The sequence below is a fragment of the Lissotriton vulgaris genome, chromosome 12, assembly GCF_964263255.1.
Source record: "Lissotriton vulgaris chromosome 12, aLisVul1.2, whole genome shotgun sequence".
NCBI lineage: Eukaryota > Metazoa > Chordata > Amphibia > Caudata > Salamandridae > Lissotriton > Lissotriton vulgaris.
This window is the reverse complement of record NC_141700.1, coordinates 107,313,318-107,332,270: the sequence shown is the minus strand read 5'-3', so window position 1 is coordinate 107,332,270 and position 18,953 is coordinate 107,313,318. Positions and strand designations below refer to the sequence as shown.

Here is an 18,953-nt window from a genome sequence, read left to right as displayed (position 1 = left end):
ATTCGTATCTGTGGTGCGGTAACGGGTTCGGGAAGCGACGCTGGATCCAACGATGTGCTCCCCGTCGGTCACCCTGCGACGGGAGTGACGGGACGCCCTGTTCTCCTGCTGGTGGCTGCTGAGTGAGACCGGTCCTTTGTTCTCGGCTGCGTCCGGCCGGACGACAACAACATCGGCCATTGAGGGAGGTGCGGAATCGACCGGCGCGACGCGGCAGATGTTCTGGGTCCTCTGAAGTGGCGCAACAGTTTCTTTTTGGAGTTTCCATGCCTCATGGCTTCATCGCCGCCGCTGCAACAAATGTATCCCTCTCCCCGGCCGATCCTGTGAGTGGAGGGGGCCATTTTGGGCTGAGTGATTAGCGCTTGCACTGGACGCGCCGATCGTTGCCGTAGGCGCGTGCTAAGACCGTCACTGTGTTGCCTCCATATGCGGCGCTGGAATGGAGGGTGCTGCCCTGGTCCCCACGCCCTGGCTGTGCTTGTCGGGGAGCTGCTTTGATGACCGGCAGCTGGGAATGGATGCCGACGATCGGGATCGAGAGTTGCCACATTCTTGCGAGCCCCATGTGCAGGGAGCTGCAATGTCATCCTCTCCCGTGACGCCCTTGAGTATCGGCGATATCCTGAGTGCTTTGGCTGATCTGTGAGATGTCTTGTGTTACAACGCCCGGGACCTGGAGTGCCGAATGGACGACATTTTGCCCCCGCTCTCCTCGACTGGCCGAGCTGGCGCCTGTGTGCGGAGCATCTCGCCGCACCCTGGGCTCGGCTGTTGCGAGCTGCCTCTTCAAAGAAACGTGGAGGTGCGGAGGGTGAGCGAGCTTAACATAGTCGCGACACTGCCTGTTGCAGCAATGGAGGAAAGTATGCTTTCTGTACTTGTGCAGATACTGGGAGATCGCCTTTGGACGCCATATTTAATACCTCCAGCGGGATCTCTTGTCGAGATTGGTACGCTTATTCTGGGCATGTTGCTTAGGACTGGGTTGCCTACCTTTGGAGGACTACTGCTGTGTGCTTGCCTGTACTGTATTTTTATGGATCGCATTGTCCTGTTTCGCATGGATATTGGTGGACGGCGTCCTGTCTCGCGGTGGTCATTCTGGCTGCTTCTCCTGCTCTGCAGGGCTACTTCACCTCACTGGCACACTGGATCGCAAGGGACAGGGTTGATTTTGCCTTTTTCCTGCCTTACTACCGTTGTTTGCTTTACTAAGACTATGATGGACGGACGGGGATGCTGGACGTTGGCTATGGTTTGATTAGGGGTCGGGGAGGTGGTGGCCGATAATATTCCTGTTGGTTGTTTCGGGTGCATATGGTTGGCCCTCCTCCGGTAATACATGTTTCCTTTTTCTTTCTTCTTTATTTCGGGTACTCTTTTTTGGGCGACAGGCACACTGCTAGGGGGGGGTAGGCCGTAGCCTCTGCATGTGTGTAGGGTGGGGGTAGGGTGGGGGTGGGATATTATTTTGTCTGCTTTTGTTTCTATGGGCCTTGTTTTTTTTTCTTATTTCTACGTTCCTTTTTCTTTCCCCTTTTCTTGGGTCAATGGCGTTGGTTGTAAGAGGGTGGGTAGCAATTGGCACGCAACGTATTCTGAGACTGCCAATCCTTGTGTACTGTTTTGGTGCCGCCATTTTGATGTTGTCTCCTTGCTCGCGGGATTTCTTTGCTATGCGTAGCTCACTTCAGTTTGGTTGGTATGCCTGGTCCTTGATCCTTTCTAGTCTTTATAGTTATTATTCTTCATAAAAAACTTTTAAAAATAAACCTTCACTTCTCCTGCTCCCCAGTAGTACGTATTTTCTCCAGTGTAACTTAAGTCGACTGTATTTTGTTTGACGAACTACTGTGGTGTCGTATTGTGTACGGATGTGCTCCATACATTGTCGAGGCCGGCCGGATGGCTGTAGACCCGTATTTGTTTCATGACTTCGTGCAATAAAGGTTTTCAAAAAATTAATAAAAAAAAAAAACAGGCAACAGCATCGCAAGCTTTCCTTACCTTACGTGAACCGAGCTGGTATAACGTGTGTATCACACCTGCATACTTCCTCATACTCACAATATAGAACAAGTTCTGCTGCCGAGTAGTGGGGGCAGGGTTAGGGGGTGTGATCCGAGTCCGGGGACGTATTGCTGACGAGCTTACTAAAGCCAGTGCAGACAATGGCTGTGACCGCGCGCTGTAGGAGACGCGCCCTGTGAAAGTGTGGGAGAGCGCAAGAAGAGACGCGCGCATTCACAGCACGTGTCTCCTAAAGCGCGCGGTCACAGCCATGGTCTGCAAAGCTTGTGCACCTCTCCTGTCCCACTTCGCTACTTACACAGCGACCGTAAGTATCGCTGGCTACAGCACTTCGATGCCAGCGAGACCTAAAAATTGGACTACTGCATGGATCTTTCAGAAAAGAAAAAAAACTGAAATACTATTGGACTGCAAAATTTAAAGCACTCCAAATTATTAAGGAGATGAGATGAAATGAGAAGGTGTATCTATGCACTCCTTCACTGAAGCTGCAGCGAATGAATCGAGGATGTCCATCAGGGAAAACTTAAAGTCCAGTCCCCCCACAGGAGGCACCTTTCCAGTGTATCAGGAGCACATTTACCGACCGATGCCGACACATGAAGACCACCACTTGTAAAAAAAACCAAAAAAAATAGAAGTGCTGGCATGCGGATTATGGTGATATTAGTATGTAATACTTTAATCCTTAAATGTACATATTCAACACTGAGCTATTAAACCCTTTAGAGAAGGTTCCATTTGAAGTATATGCATGAGAAGATGGCACCCTAGAGAACTCTTAGGCTGTCAAGAGCATGAGGTAGCTTGAAAGGTGTGCCTGACCGGCCACAAACGTCTTTGACAAAGAATGTACCAGCAGCCAGAATGGTCAATTCATGTGATTGACAACTATGCCCGCAAATAGTTCCATGCATACAAATAATACCACTTCCATACAAATCAATGTAAAAACATCTCCTAAATAGTTCATTTTAAGAGACATGGCACAGGTGTGTGGTGTCAAAACAAAAAAAAGTTCCAAAGCTAGTTTTTTCCAGTATGTGGTGTATTGTGGAATATACATCCCAGCGTGTCACGCAACACTACCTCCAGGGTCTGCCGCTGCTCAGCTGAAACACGTTTCAAGGCCTCCACTACTAGCCAGCTACACTTGTTCTCCTGGATATCCGTGCCAATCTTGCCCGTCACAATGGGGTCACCGTAGCAGTCCAGGAAATCATCCTACAAGAAAAGTGCAACAATGTGAGTTATATCTCAAGGCCTGGGGAGGAACAGTATGTGCATACAAGATGCATGTAGACAGAGGTACTATTGTTGGAAGCACATGTGAAACAGTGGGCAGATCAAGGGCCAAAGACAAATTTGCAAATTTGTAGCAACTTTAGACTCCAGATTTCAAATCAAGCCTGCATTTTAGGCTGCCTCCAAGAAAATATTCAATAGGTTGGTAAGGAATGACAGCTCAGTTGAAGATGCTCTAATGTAATAATGAACTCCAATAAGCGCAGTGTAGATTTAATAAACGAGGGGTGGACAAAAGTACCCTGCATGACTTGGAAAAGCTCTGTTGTCCTACTTTACCCAGGGTTTGCTAAGTCAAGTGAAATTGACAAACAAAAGAACCAGCTAGCAGTGGTCCAGGTCATTAGTAAATATCAGAGTCGTGGGCCTGTGTACACCTATCCTGGGTTGTGTTTTTTCACAGATGGACAAGCGAACAATGGAGTACATTGGGACAATGAGCACAACCCATAAAATGTTTTTCATGTTTGTGTTTGAACCGGTGAGATGCCAGCCTGCATACACTCTTATTTCTGCCCCCATTATTGGAAATATGTGCATCTGGAGGGTGGGTTCACAGGATTCCAGCAATTTAATTTGCAGACTATAGTATTACCCTGCCCTAGGGGAGAGCAGTTCACCACATCCTGTGGTTTGGTCATCCCACTTGGCAACAGTGGTAAACTTGTCTGAGTGCAGATTCTGGCCTCAGAAGTCTGCACAAAACTGGCTAGAATCAAGGACAGGCTGTTGCTCAAGTAGAGAATCGACAACCTCTGGCATTGGACACCTACCAATGAGGGGTGTATGTACTGTCCCATTCCACCGGTACCTCACCTTTTCTCTTGGATTGGTCATCTGGACAGCTAAGAAGCCTGCATACCACTAATAAGTAGAAGAACCTGTACCCCAAGTTAAACCACGACAGAGCTATTCTTTCCATAGTCTGTACCAAGTTCGGGAAGCCTGATCCATCTCGCTGCTCTGGCCATCAGACAGGAGGAGAGCTGCCCAGCCAGCCAAATCACTGGACTGCAGCTACCAGGAGGAGCCACTGTAGGCCTGACCCACAAGAAGACCTGCAGAAACCCCAGTTGACTGGGTCCTGTGTGAGGACACGGGGACAGTGTCCAGGAGTCGCAAGGTTGCCACAGACCAGAGATCCACTGAGGAGAATCATAAGAGTTGAGGTGCTATCACTTAACATTGCAAAGGAAAGTGCCCACAGTTCCATTCCATGAGGCACCTGAAATGCCCCCCCCCCTCCTCCCTGGACAATCTAGGATGAAGCCCTCTTCCACATCATCCTTTGTGGGTTTAAGTTCTCCCAGAGGGGTGGAATGGGGGGGTATGGTACAGAAAGGAGGGAGATTATGGAACCACTAGAAGTATTTATTAGCCTGTACCATTTACACAATAGCGTCATTTCTAGTCCCATCATGCAACCATCCTGCAAGAACCAGGTCCCAGTTTAACTACCAACTTCCCATGGTTTCCTCCAACAACAGAAGTGTGACTGCTACTAGCCGTTTCCCCACGTACAAGCCGTAAAAGGAGAAAGATACCAAAAGGAGCAACCTTAGGAGGACTGGGTCGCTAGTTCATCTAATTCTTGTAAAAACTATTGTTCGGGCTGTGAACTGGTACTATACTCTAGGAACGTTGGCTTTTACATCTCCACCTGTGATATCCCACTTCCACTAGAACCTTTTTGGATAGATGAACGAGCCATGGTAGCCTCAGGCCAAACATGGGGCTCAATTAGCGGAAGATGCACATTAATCACGAGGACAACCCAATACGCCCACAAGACCTGGATTACTATGCATTTCAAGTGATGCAAAATACCGCATGTGTCTTATTCAAGGCATGAAACCTCATACAGAAATTACAGGGTTCTAAACATCAATAGAAAATATTAGACGTTTTTAGCTTACATCGTCATCAACAGTATTAAATCTAAACTGCTGGAAAAACAATCAAAACTCTTTGATACAAGAATAAATCAATAAAGTGCTGGACCAAGGAAGTTTGTCGTACATGTCTAGTATTCATACATATAAAAAGGTGTGAAAGTGTGAATCAATAGTGCAGTTCTGAATAACGCAGTGACTTTGCAGCGCAGTACGGCACCATCTATTGTGGTGTAAGCCGCTTTGCACATTTCCCTTTGAGAGGGGACACAGCGACTGTTAAGCATTTTCTACCCATTTAAGTAAGCATTTGCATACAGCACTTTGGAGAAATTGCATACCACGTTCTTGGAGTGATTACCGATTAAGTGTTGGATTCTCCAGTACGATCTGGGAAAACCAGATTGAACGCCATTTAAGTCAGATACGGTTGCACAATGACTTTTAGTGCAATCCTTTCTTGGGATTGTCGTAACCACAGACTTAGCTCACATTTGATCATCATGTAGTTTGGCCTGCCTTGGTACTGCGTGGCACTAGGAAGTCTTGTGCATTCCTCATTGACAATTTCCCACTGTGAGCTGACACGACGACTGTTACATGCTATATTCCTACCGATCAATGTAAGCATTTTACTTTAGCACTTTGGATATCTTTGGATGCCATATGCTTGACATGATAAGATTTGGTATAACCTATTTGGTTGCCATTCGAGTTGGATATGGGAACAGCAGGTAATGTTCTCATAGTGGCGTTTCCCTCCTGGGGGACACTGTGGCCCCAGCCACGCATTCATGTATGCTTTTAGATCACTTAACCCCAACCTAAAGAGCACTTTTGGCATGAATGCATGGTGCCAACTTGGAGTTATTTTAAAGTCGTAATGATATGACATTAGGTTTGGCTCATGCTTTTGGCCCGCCTAATTCTACTTAATCTTAGTATATTTTAGGAATTGATTGAACGCGTCAAGACCATCATTGGATAGTGGACTTATCACAGTTGCCAGTGCTTTGGGCGTACATAATAAGTAATTGTGCTGTGACTCAGTTTCTCGGTTTCTATTCACACAGGTGTGATAGTCTGATGACGTCCTGAGGAGATCCCCTATAAATTGCTTGGGGTCGAAACATTGAAAACATTCCCAATTGGTTGATACCTAGAATTGAACCATAAGGGTGGCCAAACTCTTTGAGCCTCCTTTTATTCTTGGAAACTCAAGTATACACACAACCATTGGGATCACACAGTGATGTCTTTGCATTATAAGGATTGTTGTCTTGTTTGACAACTATGTACCTGCATTCGTCTGCATTATTGGTTCACCCCTTTATATATGTATGAATACAATACAAGTATGACTGAAGCTTCCTTGGTCCAGCACTTAATTGATTTATTTTCCTATCAACAGTGCATACTTAATACTGTTGACGACCAATTAAAGGAAGAGAACTTCTCTCTCCCGATTTCATTGTGCACCTTGATAAAAATTATTTAAAAAAGAAAATAAAAAAAAGAAAAAGGAGCATCACCTAGCATAACAGATAAGAGTAGGAATAAAATGGGAACTGAACAGGTTTAATTACACAGAATATGTAGGTTTACTTATACGCAGATCACAAAGTGAAAGCAATTTCTAGTAGACATGATGGGTTAGCAATGGATCAACTTGTAGTTTTGCTCTTAAGGCGAAGCAGATCCATTGCTCCTTTCTGGCTCAGCTCTCCCTTGGAGCTTCACACCTTTACCTTCAGAGAACTTTCAAATTGTGCACAAGTTACACCAACAAGGACAGATTAAGGTGTTATCCCAAATGCTTCACACTCTCGTCAACTAGGAGGAGTGAAATCATTCTCACAATTAGCCCCTCCTTCGATTACATAACAGGGCAGTGCCCAGTACCTGAATCTGGAAAAACTCGCCCATCTCCAGCAGTATGGCATTTGCATGTTCGTGGTCTTCCTCGCCGTCAATGCCGGCCTGGGGATAGAAGAAACAGTAAATAAATTCTGCAGAAGCACAACTCTTTGCTTTAGTCCTCGAGCTTATAGTTTCACTCCATGTGTAGTCTCTTTTCTGTGTGTATGTGGTGTTAATATTCCTAATAATAATACTTTTTTTTAATGTTGTTCTAAGATGCATGAGGATTCTTGCTACTCTGTGGAGTCAAGAGATATCCTTTAAACAGGATCGAATAACTTATGCCAAACACATTTCGAAATTTTAAAAAGGTCCTGGGAAGTTTTAATGAGGACACTGGGGAGGCAGTGAGGATTACATGGAGGTACACAGTAAACATTGTTTTTTTTTTTTAAAAAAAACGTTGTCAGCCAGGGTTGGGCCATTCCCAAAGCCACAAAGTCTAGAACATTATATGGAGACAAGGCCGAGCAGCTTTAATTTATTTTGCACTTAGGACAAGCAGCCTCGACTCGTGCAGCACCAAACATTCGTCTTCCCATTTGCAGTGCATTTGTGGGACAGGTTTGCCTCCAAGGCAATAGGGAATAGTGTTGAAGATGTCAGATTTGTGTATGTAGTTCGTTACCACAAAACTTAAACTATTGGGGTGAGCTACCAAAAGAAATACAATGAGCTGTGAGCGCATTCTGCATTACTTACAGTGGTTCTAGTGTGAAAATGACAAGTTCTGACTGGTTCAGATACAAATGCGTGCAGAAACTTGCAAAATTTAAGAAATCTATAATGTTCTCTGAATCCTTTTTTTAAAATGTATGCTAACACACGCAGAAAAAAAAACAAGATTCGTGATTTTTATTTCAAAAGCGGACAATGCATCCCCAAATATATATGCACATTTAGGAAGAAGAAAAAAAAACACAAACTCACACGTATGTAGTGGTGTAGCTAAAAGGACTTTAAAAGGCTGTGGCGTACCCTTTGGCTTTACCATTGCTTGTTGCCACTGCAGAAAACCCTCAGTCAGAAATAAATAAGCCCATAAACCAAAAATCTAAAATGAAAAATGGCTGGCTATTACGTGAAGACATAGGAGCCATGATGAGGAGGTAGCAGTTTTATTTAATTTTAAGCCACTTTTCTAAGATGGCTATAAACAACCTGAAAAGCGTGCAAAAACATGCTATAGAGAAATTATCGATCACATAGCTATCGATCCCTTTGAAAGACAATTCAAAGAACGAAAAAAAATAATGGGGTACAAAAATGGAGATGTTGGGTAAGCAGAGCTGCTCAATGCCAAGGAGCAGCAAAGAGGAGACTGCAGCGGGGAGTAGCAGAGGGAGCTGGGGTAGGAAAAGCGGGATGAGGAGTGCTGGGGGAAGTAACCGACAATCTGGGGGTGCAACATAGGGGACGGACTAGTGAGGGACAAAATAATTGGCTAAAATATTTTCCTTAGGGGACTGTAACCTCCTACTAAAAAGCTATACAACAATATTTGCCCTCATTATCCTTGGTCAGCCTGGGAATCGAAGGAGAAGCAAAAGTTACTACTTGTGAAACGATATATCTGTAAGAGACATTAGTTCGTGATAGATTCCTTACCTTAGACTATCCCCAGGCTTCAGACTGGATCCGGAAACTTTTGCGTAGCAGTACCCTTGCGCGTCAGGAGGCGTCGTCTGCGGCTCCGCATCAGTCGTCGGCGTCGTGGGCGCCGTGATGACGTCGTCTGAGTACTTAGACGCCGCCTCCACGTGCTGACGTCAGTTCTTAGACACAGCTTTTCTGCGCCAGAAACACAGAGCTATGCCAAAAACCAACACTGGTGCCTTGAAACTAGGGCCCTGAAAGGGGATGACCTTAACCCTAGATATCGGTTCGCAGAACGGGAAGGATGGGTGGGTCGGTAAGGAATCTATCACTAACTAATGTCTCTTACAAATATATTGTTACACAAGTAGTAACTTGTGCATCTGAAAGAGACACGTTCGTGATAGATTCCTTACCTTAGAATAGATACCCCAGCAATACCAAACCCGGTGGTGGGTCTGCGAACCAATAATCACACCAGAAAGTCCTGGAGGACGGAACGGCCAAAGAAGCCATCCCTCCGGACTTGGCTGTCCAGGCAATAGTGTCTTGCAAACATGTGCAGCGAGGCCCACTTAGCCGCCTGGCAAATGTCCTGTAAGGGCACACCTCGGCCCAAGGCAGTTGTAGTCGCTGTGGCTCGAGTGTAATGAGCCCTCAGCCCAACAGGGGGTTCCTTCTTTGCCAAGGAGTAACGCGCCTGGATACACAAGATGATCCACCGCGAGATGGTCCGCTTGTGTACCACTTTCCCCTTCTTAGCGCCCACGTAACCAACAAAGTTTGTCATCCACCCGGAACTGGCATGTGCGATCCAGATAAAACAGCGCACGTTTTGGGTCCAGACGGTGGAGCCTCTCTTCCTTTCTCGAGGGATGCGGAAAGAAGGTGGGGAAGGTGATGGATTGCCCAATGTGGAAGGCCGTGACCACCTTGGGTAGGAAAGAGGGCCTTGTCCGCAACACAACCTTGTCCGGATGGACTGAAAGGAAAGGAGGTTTACAGGATAGAGCCTGGAGCTCACTTATTCTCCTGGCAGAGGTGATGGCTACCAGGAAGGCAGTCTTCAAAGTGAGAAGGCGAAGAGGACAGTTGTGAAGTGGCTCGAAGGGAGCGCACATCAGAAATGTAAGAACAAAGTTCAAGTCCCACTGAGGCATCACAAAGGGAACAGGTGGAAACGTGTGTGTGATGCCTTTCAGGAATCTATTTACAATAGGGAACTTGTACAAAGATGGCTGATCAGGCAGCCTTAGGAAGGCTGAAAGGGCAGAAAGTTAGCCCTTGATAGTGCCCAGAGCAGAGCCCTGCTGGGCAAGAGAAAGAAGGAAGAGAAGAACCTCAGAAAGAGGGGCAGAGAGAGGATCCACAGCCTTTGCTGTGCACCATGCCACAAATCTGTTCCACCTGCAGGCGTATACCGACTTTGTGGAGGGACGCCTGGCTGCCAAAACGATGTTACAGACATCAGGAGGAAAGTCAAATGGCCTCAACTGTCGCCGCTCAATCTCCAAGCATGGAGGTGGAGTCTGGACAGGTTCGGGTGAAGGACCGTGCCCTGCTGCTGCGACAGAAGGTCCTCCTGAAGAGGCAGACGAACTGGGGTAAATCGACTGACATACTGAGTAGCTCGGGATACCAGTACCTTCGTGCCCAGTCCGGAGCCACAAGGATGACTTGTGCCCAGTCGCGCCTGATCTTCTTCAGCACTCTGGGCAGAAGTGGTATAGGCGGAAAGGTGTACAACAGACCGCAACTCCACTCACGTCGAAAAGCGTCTCCGAGCTAGTGCCGCCTTGGAAATTCCAACGCGCAGAACTGATGACATTGCGCGTTCTCGCGTTCTCTTTGGTGGCGCATAGATCTAACCAAGGCTCTCCCCACTGCAGAAAGCGACCTTGCGCCACGTCAGAGTTCAGACGCCATTCGTAATCCATCATGCACCGGCGGCTGAGTTCGTCCGCCCTGGCGTTCAGAGAACCTGCCAGGTGTTGAACCACCAGAGTCACGCCCTGATGTTCCAGCCATTGCCAGAGGCGCAGAGCCTCCTGGCATAGGGTCCACGACCCCACCCCGCCCTGTTTGTTGCAGTACCACATGGCGGTGGTGTTGTCCGTGAACACCTGCACTACACTCCCTTGGACAGAGGGGAGGAATGCCTACAGTGCTAGATGAATCGCCCACAGCTCCAAAAAGGTAGATATGGAGCTGGGACTCCGCCGGAGACCAGAGGCCTCTGATCTCCGCCTCTCCCATGTGGCCTCCCCAGCCCTGGAGGGACGCGTCCGTCACAACTACATGCTCCGGTTGGGGAAAGGAGGGATCTGCAGCTGACCTAATCGCGGTCCGTGAGCCACCACTGCAGCGGTCTCGCAGTGCCCTCCGAGATCAGGACATGGTCGGACAGGTTGCCCTGACGCTGGGCCCACTGAAACTTCAGGTCCCACTGCAGAGCCCACATCCGCCAACAGGCGTGATGCACCAGAAGGATGCAAGAAGCCATCAGCCCCAGAAGCTGCAGCGTCAACCTGACCGAAACTCGGGATAAAGGCTGGAAGATTGGAATCAGCACTGGAATGGATCATCTCCTTCCTCGACGGAAGAACACAGAGAGTCCGTCTACCACCGTACAAGTCAGAGGCCACCAAAGTCATCTGCGGCGTCCCTCAAGGATCCTCGCTGAGCCCCACCCTCTTCAACGTCTACATGAGCCCCCTCGCGGCCATCGCACGCCAACACAACCTCAACATCATCTCCTACGCTGACGACACCCAGCTGATTCTCTCCCTCACCAACGACCCCGCCACCGCCAGAGCCAACCTTCACAAAGGGATGAAAGACGTAGCCGAATGGATGACAACCAGCCGCCTGAAACTGAACTCAGACAAGACGGAAGTCCTCATCCTGGGCTCCTCGCCCTCCGCCTGGGACGACTCCTGGTGGCCCCCAGCCCTGGGCACCGCACCCAAACCGACAGACCACGCACGCAACCTGGGCTTCATCCTGGACTCCTCCCTCTCCATGACCAGACAAGTCAACGCCGTCTGCGCGTCCTGTTTTAACATCCTGCGCATGCTACGGAAGATCTTCCGGTGGATCCCCACTGAGACCAGGAAGACGGTCACCCAGGCCCTCGTCACCAGCCGACTGGACTACGGCAACGCCCTCTACGCCGGAACCACCGCCAAGCTCCAGAAGAGACTCCAGCGGATCCAGAACACCTCAGCCAGACTCATCCTCGACATCCCCCGACTCAGCCACATCTCCGGACATCTAAGAGACCTGCACTGGCTCCCCGTCAACAAGAGAATCACCTTCCGTCTCCTCACCCACGCACACAAAGCCCTACACGACCAAGGCCCTAGCTACCTCAACAACCGCCTCAACTTCTACGCTCCCAAACGCCACCTCCGATCGACCAACCACGCCCTCGCCGCCGTCACACGCATCCGAAGAGCGACAACAGGAGGAAGGTCCTTCTCCTACCTGGCCGCCAAGACCTGAAACTCCCTCCCGTCCGACCTGCGCCTGACCCAAGACCACCTCTCCTTCAGGAAGAAGCTCAAGACCTGGCTGTTCGAGCAGTAGCAGCGCCCCCCCCCCCCCCCCCCCCAAGCGCCTTGAGACCCTCCGGGTAAGTAGTGCGGTCTATAAATGTCTTTGATTGATTGATTGATTGATTGATCAGAGCCTGTATATCCCGAACCCGCTGTTCGGGTGGGTAAACCCGAAACAGCGCCGAGTCGAGAACCGCTCCGATGAAAAGGAGCTTCTGAGAGGGGCACAGGTGTGACTTCGGCATATTGATGGAGAACCCCAGCTGATGCAAGAGCTCTGCCGTCGTCTGGAGGTGGCTGACGACTGTCTGGGGCGAGCCCGCCTTAAACAACCAGTCGTCGAGGTAGGGGAAGACTGAAACCCTTAACCTGCGCAGATGAGCTGCGACCACCGCCATCACCTTCGTGAACACCCGTGGGGCGCTGGTAAGGCCGAAGGGGAGCACGGTAAACAAAGTGCTCGTGGCCTACAGTGAACCGCAGGTAACGCCGGTGGGCCAGCAGGACGGGGATGTGGAAATAAGCGTCCTGCAAATCCAACGCTACCATCCAGTCTCCTGGGTCCAGGGCAGCTAAGACCTGAGCCAGTGTCAGCATCTTGAACTTCTCCTTCCGGAAGAAGCCGTTGACGTTCCGTAGGTCCAAGATAGGGCGTAGGCCCCCTTTGCCCTTCTTGGGTACCAGAAAGTAGTGGGAGTAGCAACCACGTCCTACTTCTGGCTCAGGAACTCGCTCGATGGCCCCCTTGGCCAAGAGGGCCGAAACTTCCTCCTGCAGAAGCCGCAAGTGATCCCCCGATACGCGTTGGTATTGCGGTGGCATGGCTTGAGGGGTCGTCTCGAAGGGGAGGGAGTAGCCCCTCCGGACGATCTGCAGCACCCACCTGTCCGAAGTGACAGTGTGCCAGTTAGAGTGGTGATGGCGAACCCTGCCCCCCACTGACGTCACATGGGCCGAGAAGCACGGACTAGGAGGTTTTAGAGGCGGATGCTGCGGGGAAAGGTGTGGACTGGCCTCGCATTTGTCCCCGAACGCCTCCACGGCGAATTCCACGGCCGCCACCGCGCTGGATGTTAGTCTGTGGCGTGTGGCTGGCAGCACGTGTGGGGACGCCCCTTCCTTGGCCACGAAAGGAGCGAAAGGCACCAGATTGCCGGCGCGGGGCCGAGAGGCCCAAGGACTTGGCCGTAGCCCTGGAGTCCTTAAAGCGCTCAAGCGCTTGGTCTGCCTTGTCGCCAAAAAGGCGACGGCCATCAAACTGCAGGTCCATCAGAGTGTTTTGGACATCTGCCAAAAAGTTGGCGGACCTCAACCAGGCGTGGCGTCTAACTGCCACAGTCGTTGCCATCGCTCTACCTAGTGAGTCGGTGGTATCCAGCCCAAACCGGATAGAATATTTGGCTACATCCCGACCCTCCACAAGGGCTTGGCCGAGTTTGGCCCGTACCTCCAACGGACACTCTGGCAGCACTTCCGCAACCATCTCCCACAGAGTGGGTGTAGCGGCCCAAGAGGCATGCGGTGTTGGAAGACCGCAGTCCCAGACTAAGGGAGGCGAAGACCTTTTTTCCGTACTGCTCGTACCTCTTGGATTCCCTGTCCAGCGGAGCCAACGGGAATGCGGTCTGGGAATTGGAGGCCTGGATGACCAGGCTCACGGGGGTGGGGTGTGTGGACGGGAAACATGGGTCGCCCGAGGCCTGGCAGTGGCGTCTGGCCACGTTCCCATCTACGGGCAAACCCGTAGCAGGACTGGACCAAGTGCCCAAGAGAACGTCGGTCAAGGCCTCATTAAAGGGCAGCAGAGGCTCGGCCGAGCTTGACTGCAGTTTAAGGACCTCAGTGAGGAGATTAGTCCTCATGGCCGCGACGGGGAGCTCAAGGCCCAAGGCCTTGGCAGCCCTCATCAACACCACACTATAGGTTGCCCCCTCCTCCGAAGCCACGGTAGGAGGTGAGACAAAACCAGTGTCTGGAGAGGTGTCCAGGCCACTGGCCTCCCCAAGTTCCCCTCTCGTGACTGACACTCTCGGGTCAGAGGGTCCTCAGACCCCTCCCAATCCTCTTCATTACCCATCTCCTGATACTCAGGGTTCTCAACCAATGGGGCCTGTTCATAGAAGTGAAAATCTCCAAACGCCGTTGAAAGCGGCGCCCGGCGGCGCCGTTCCGACGTCGGAACAGGAATGAAGTCAAGTCAAGTCAAAAAGATTTATATAGTGCGCTACATACCCGTAGGGTCTCAAGGCGCTTGAAGAAGGGTGGGGAGTTATTTGTTGAATATCCAAGTTTTAAGTTGCTTTCTGAATGCTAGATGGTTCTGCGTGAGACGAAGGTGAGTGGGGAGTGAGTTCCAGGTTTTAGCTGCGAGGTAGGAAAAGGATCTACCTCCCATGGTGGTTTTATTGATGCGAGGAACGGTAGCAAGGGCTTGGTTGGAGGATCGTAGCTGACGGGAGGGGGTGTAGAAGGAAAGACGTGTGTTGAGGCATTCGGGTCCAATTTCATAAAGTGCTTTGTGTGCGTGGGTTAGGAGTCGGAAAGTAATCCTCTTATTGACGGGGAGCCAGTGGAGGTTTTTCAGGTGACTAGAGATGTGGTCTTTACACGGGATGTCTAGTATGAGTCTGGCTGATGCGTTCTGGATGCGCTGGAGTTTATTCTGGAGTTTTGCGGTGATACCGGCATATAGGGTGTTTCCATAGTCCAGGCGGCTTGTAACCAGTGCATGGGTGACCGTTTTTCTGGTTTCGGTGGGGATCCAGCGAAATGTTTTTTTGAGCATGCGAAGAATGTTGAAGCAAGAAGGCATCGGGGACGGCGCCGGAGGCGACACCTGACGGACCGACGCCGGGGGGTTCGTAAAGTCCACCGGCGACGATCCAGATCCCGAAGGAGGTCCAGAGGGGTCCTGCGGCGCCGGGCCCGAAGGTGCCGTCGGGACCGCTTGACCCTGCGGCGCCGGGCCCGAAGGCACCAGCAGTGTCGGGATAGTGGGGACCCGCGGCGCCGGGCCCGAAGGCGCCGGCGGAGCCGAAGCACCCGACAGCGCCTGGGCCCTAGCCCCCGACCCGCTAGGGGCCCCAGATGGGTCCGCTGGGCCCGAAGGCGCCGCAGAGCCCGTCGGAGGAGAGAGGGACCTCATGGCCATGAGCAAGCGCTCGATCTCCTCCAGCGTCGAGTCTCGCCCAGGGACCGGAGGGTGTGGAGCGGGACACGACGCCCGTGACTCTGAAGGAGCCGCGTGGGCGGTGTCACCCGAACCCCCGGCCGCATCGTGCGAGCGTCGGGGGGGAGTCAGAAGAGTGATGAAGCCTCTTCGATTTCTTGTGCTACTTACCCGACGACGACTTCGACCCGGAGGAGTGGTGCAGACTCTCGGAGCTGTGGTGGCTCCGAGCCCACGACCTGTCGCTCGACCTCCCGTGGGACCGGGACCTCGCACGGCGCGGGACCGACTGCCAGAGTTCGAGTCGCCTGCGGGACCGCTCCCGCCTGGCTTTCGAAGAAAGGGCCCGGCAGTCGGAGCAGGCCTTGTCGTCGTGGTAGACGCTTAGACATGTTAGGCACAGGTGGTGCGGATCCGTGACCGACATCGTGCGGTCGCAATCCTCACAGTGTTTGAAACCAGGCATCCCTAGGCACTGATCGGAGTCGTAAAGACTTCGAAAAATGATCAAAAGGATTAAAAAAAGTTAGTCAAAAATGGACTACGGGTTACTGCTTTTTCCAGATCTGGCGCGGAAAAAAGAAGTACTCAGACAACGTCATCACGGCGCCCACGACGGACGCGGAGCCACAGACGACGCCTACCGACGCGCAAGGGTACTGCTGCGCAAAAGTTTCCGGATCCAGTCTGACGTCTGGGGATATTCTAAGGTAAGGAATCTATCACTAACGCGTCTCTTTCAGATACTAAGATACAGGCACCCTCCGCCTGCACAGATAAACACTGCTTGTCCACTCACCATGTACATGGCTGAAGCAACTGGAAGGTAGAACGAATAGAAGGCCGTTTTGTATTTAACAATGGCTTTGTACCTAAAAATAAAAAAAAATGAAAAACATAATAAAAATATATAAAATCAAGAGCAAACAAGTAATGGGAGTGCAGTTTAGCAAAACTACTGTTCCCAAGAGGGGCAAAGCAGCCCTAAGCACCTCGTTCTACCACAATAATCAATGTTCCTCCCTAAGTGTCCTCTTTAAGTTTCACCTCAATAGAGCTGTATGGCAACCCCTTGAGGCAAAGGCTTATCCAAAGCTCCTAAAAGAAAGACTTTTCACGTCGCTCAGGAAGAGGTACATACCCTGTGCTATGCAGGCAATAAACGCCCCCACCTGCTTAGCAAACTAAAATAGTACCCATGCTAGATTTTCTAACAAGGCAACAAAAAAGCCAAAGCCTTTGATTGTCCCCTTCATCCTCGCCCACCACACTGCTGTGCAAGCCAACAAAAAGCACCCTTCCTGCCTCAAGGAACTATCTATCTACATATTCATTCCTGCGGGAGCAGTCATTGCTTTTGGACAGAGGGAGCTGCTGCACACGCAGCTCCCTCTGACCAAAAGCAATTCTGCTCAGCTTCGTGGAAGCGAGATCATTTTTAATGAAGCAAAGCAGTCTTTGTGCCCACCAAGCCATAACAAACCGCAATGTCACGAGATGGGAACCCCGAAACATTGCTGGAGCCGGGCCTGGGGTATGGGGGAGGGGGGAGCGATCCCAAGGGCCATGTTGGGCTCCAAGAGGTGGGCCATGAGGGCCCCCTCCTTTATTCAGATTTGCTCCCCTTAATTAATGTATGTGTCCCCCAGGTAGGTGGCGGTTCCCTGAGCTGGGGGGTTGGGGGCTAGAGGATTCCCTCCTAGCTTTGTTCACTTTTTAGTCCACAGGAGACACCCCCCACCTCCCCCCACATAATTGTACATAGCCCCGGGGAGGTGGTGTTCATGGGGCTGCTTTAGAATAGCCAGAGAAGGGGGCCCTGTGTGCCCCCTCCTATATTTATTATATGCCCCCGGGACCTGGCCCACCCAGGGGTTATTGGAAGGCAAGAGTGGGAGACTGCGTATGCTTTTTTTTTTTGCAGCAGCAAATTTGCGAATAACGCAGCAAATTTCTTTTTTTTTTGTTACAAAAAAAAATATGCTTTTATGCCGTGGCAGGATTCCAGGGGGAGCCCAAGACAATGGCTTGGAGGTCAAGGCATTTCTACCCTGTCCCCTTTTCTTTATTTTCACTTTTTTTTTTAGGACTCTGTGAAGCAAAGTCCCAAAATGGCTGCCAACACTTCCTTGTTAAAGTGTTGGCAGCCAATCAGAGCAGTGTATTTCCCTACACGATATCGTTTTTTTGGGGGAAGGCTTCGCAACCTGGGATATAGCCATCTTTTCTTACATTTCTGAAAACTATTGAACAGATTTACACCAAATAACAAAAAGCACAATCCGCGAAAGTAAACCTGCCAAATTTGGTGTAATTCCGTCAAGCAGTTTGGGCTGTAGGTTCGGCAACAGGTTCCTATGGAAATTAACATTACAAATGCACCCTTTTTTCATGCCCCTATTTCTCGGTACCCACTGCAGGATCACCCCTAAACTTTCCATGACACACAGAACCTACTTTGACACTTTTTTGGGAAAATTTCACGAAGATTGGTCAAACGACACCAAAGTTATAGGCGAGTCAAAAATGCTGTTCCTATGGATACTAGGTCCTAACTAATTACATATATACACACACATATATATGTGTGTGGTGTGTATATATATATATATATATATATATATATATATATATACACACACACACACACACACACACACACACACACACACACACACACACACACACACACACACTTTGGCATAGATGACGCCTTCCCTAAAAAGGTTTTGGGAATTCCAACAAACCAGTACTATTTACATTAAGTAGCTTAAAGATGGAAGGCAGACCTATATACAGCCTTCCAGAAATATTTGTTATGTATGGAATCTGAATTTGTACTCTATGTTTGGAGTCAATGACGGATTTACTAAAGTTCAATTAAAACATTAGATGGTTCTAAGAAAACCCTTCCTATTCACAAGCAAATTGTCAGTGTGTCCAAGAAGCTCTTGGAAGAGCTATTTTGAAACAAGAACGAAACTGTCCTTTTGAGGGTAATAAATGGTTATGCTCGATTGTCTTCAACCTTTCTCAAGGACACAAATGGCACAATGCAGTGTTCGGTGATCAGGAGTTCATTAGGGAGAAATCAGTGGATGTGTTTTTTGGACCACCTCGCTGCTGGTTATAGTGCCTCATGCTGGTGGCTTAGGAAGGGTATCTCCAGATGTGGGTCCTGGTATGCCACTGGAACCAAACTGTCCCTAACTGATGAGTTCCAATCAGGGGGATACCAGTCTTCTGTCCTTGTGTGCCGCTTCAGGAGGAGCCTGGCCAGGTGGTATAGCTGGACACTTCCCACTAAAGAAGAGCAAGATTGATTTGCACAATGCTGGGTCCAACCTGATGGCCTGCTACGCAAACCCATCCATCACTTTCTTTGCATGCTTCAATGGGACCCCAACTTACAGCAAGTTGAATGTGTTGCTTATCTAATTAGTATCGCTCAACCAAAAGACTTGAAGATATTTAGTGTAA

The 18,953-nt window shown here is 49.9% G+C and overlaps 1 protein-coding gene across 4 annotated transcripts in view; it reads right to left on the bottom strand.

Annotated features, from left to right (window-relative positions):
* FDPS (farnesyl diphosphate synthase) overlaps positions 1–18,953 on the bottom strand; it is a 169,022-nt gene that overhangs the window by 12,960 nt on the left and 137,109 nt on the right. For all 4 annotated transcript variants that reach the window (XM_086947406.1, XM_086947405.1, XM_086947404.1 and 1 more), the window contains 3 exons: positions 16,273–16,345; positions 7,134–7,211; positions 3,124–3,258 (listed from right to left, as the gene is read on the bottom strand). In XM_086947406.1, the coding sequence (XP_086803532.1) occupies positions 3,124–3,258; positions 7,134–7,211; positions 16,273–16,345 (286 nt within the window). The remainder of the gene's footprint in view (positions 1–3,123; positions 3,259–7,133; positions 7,212–16,272; positions 16,346–18,953) is intronic.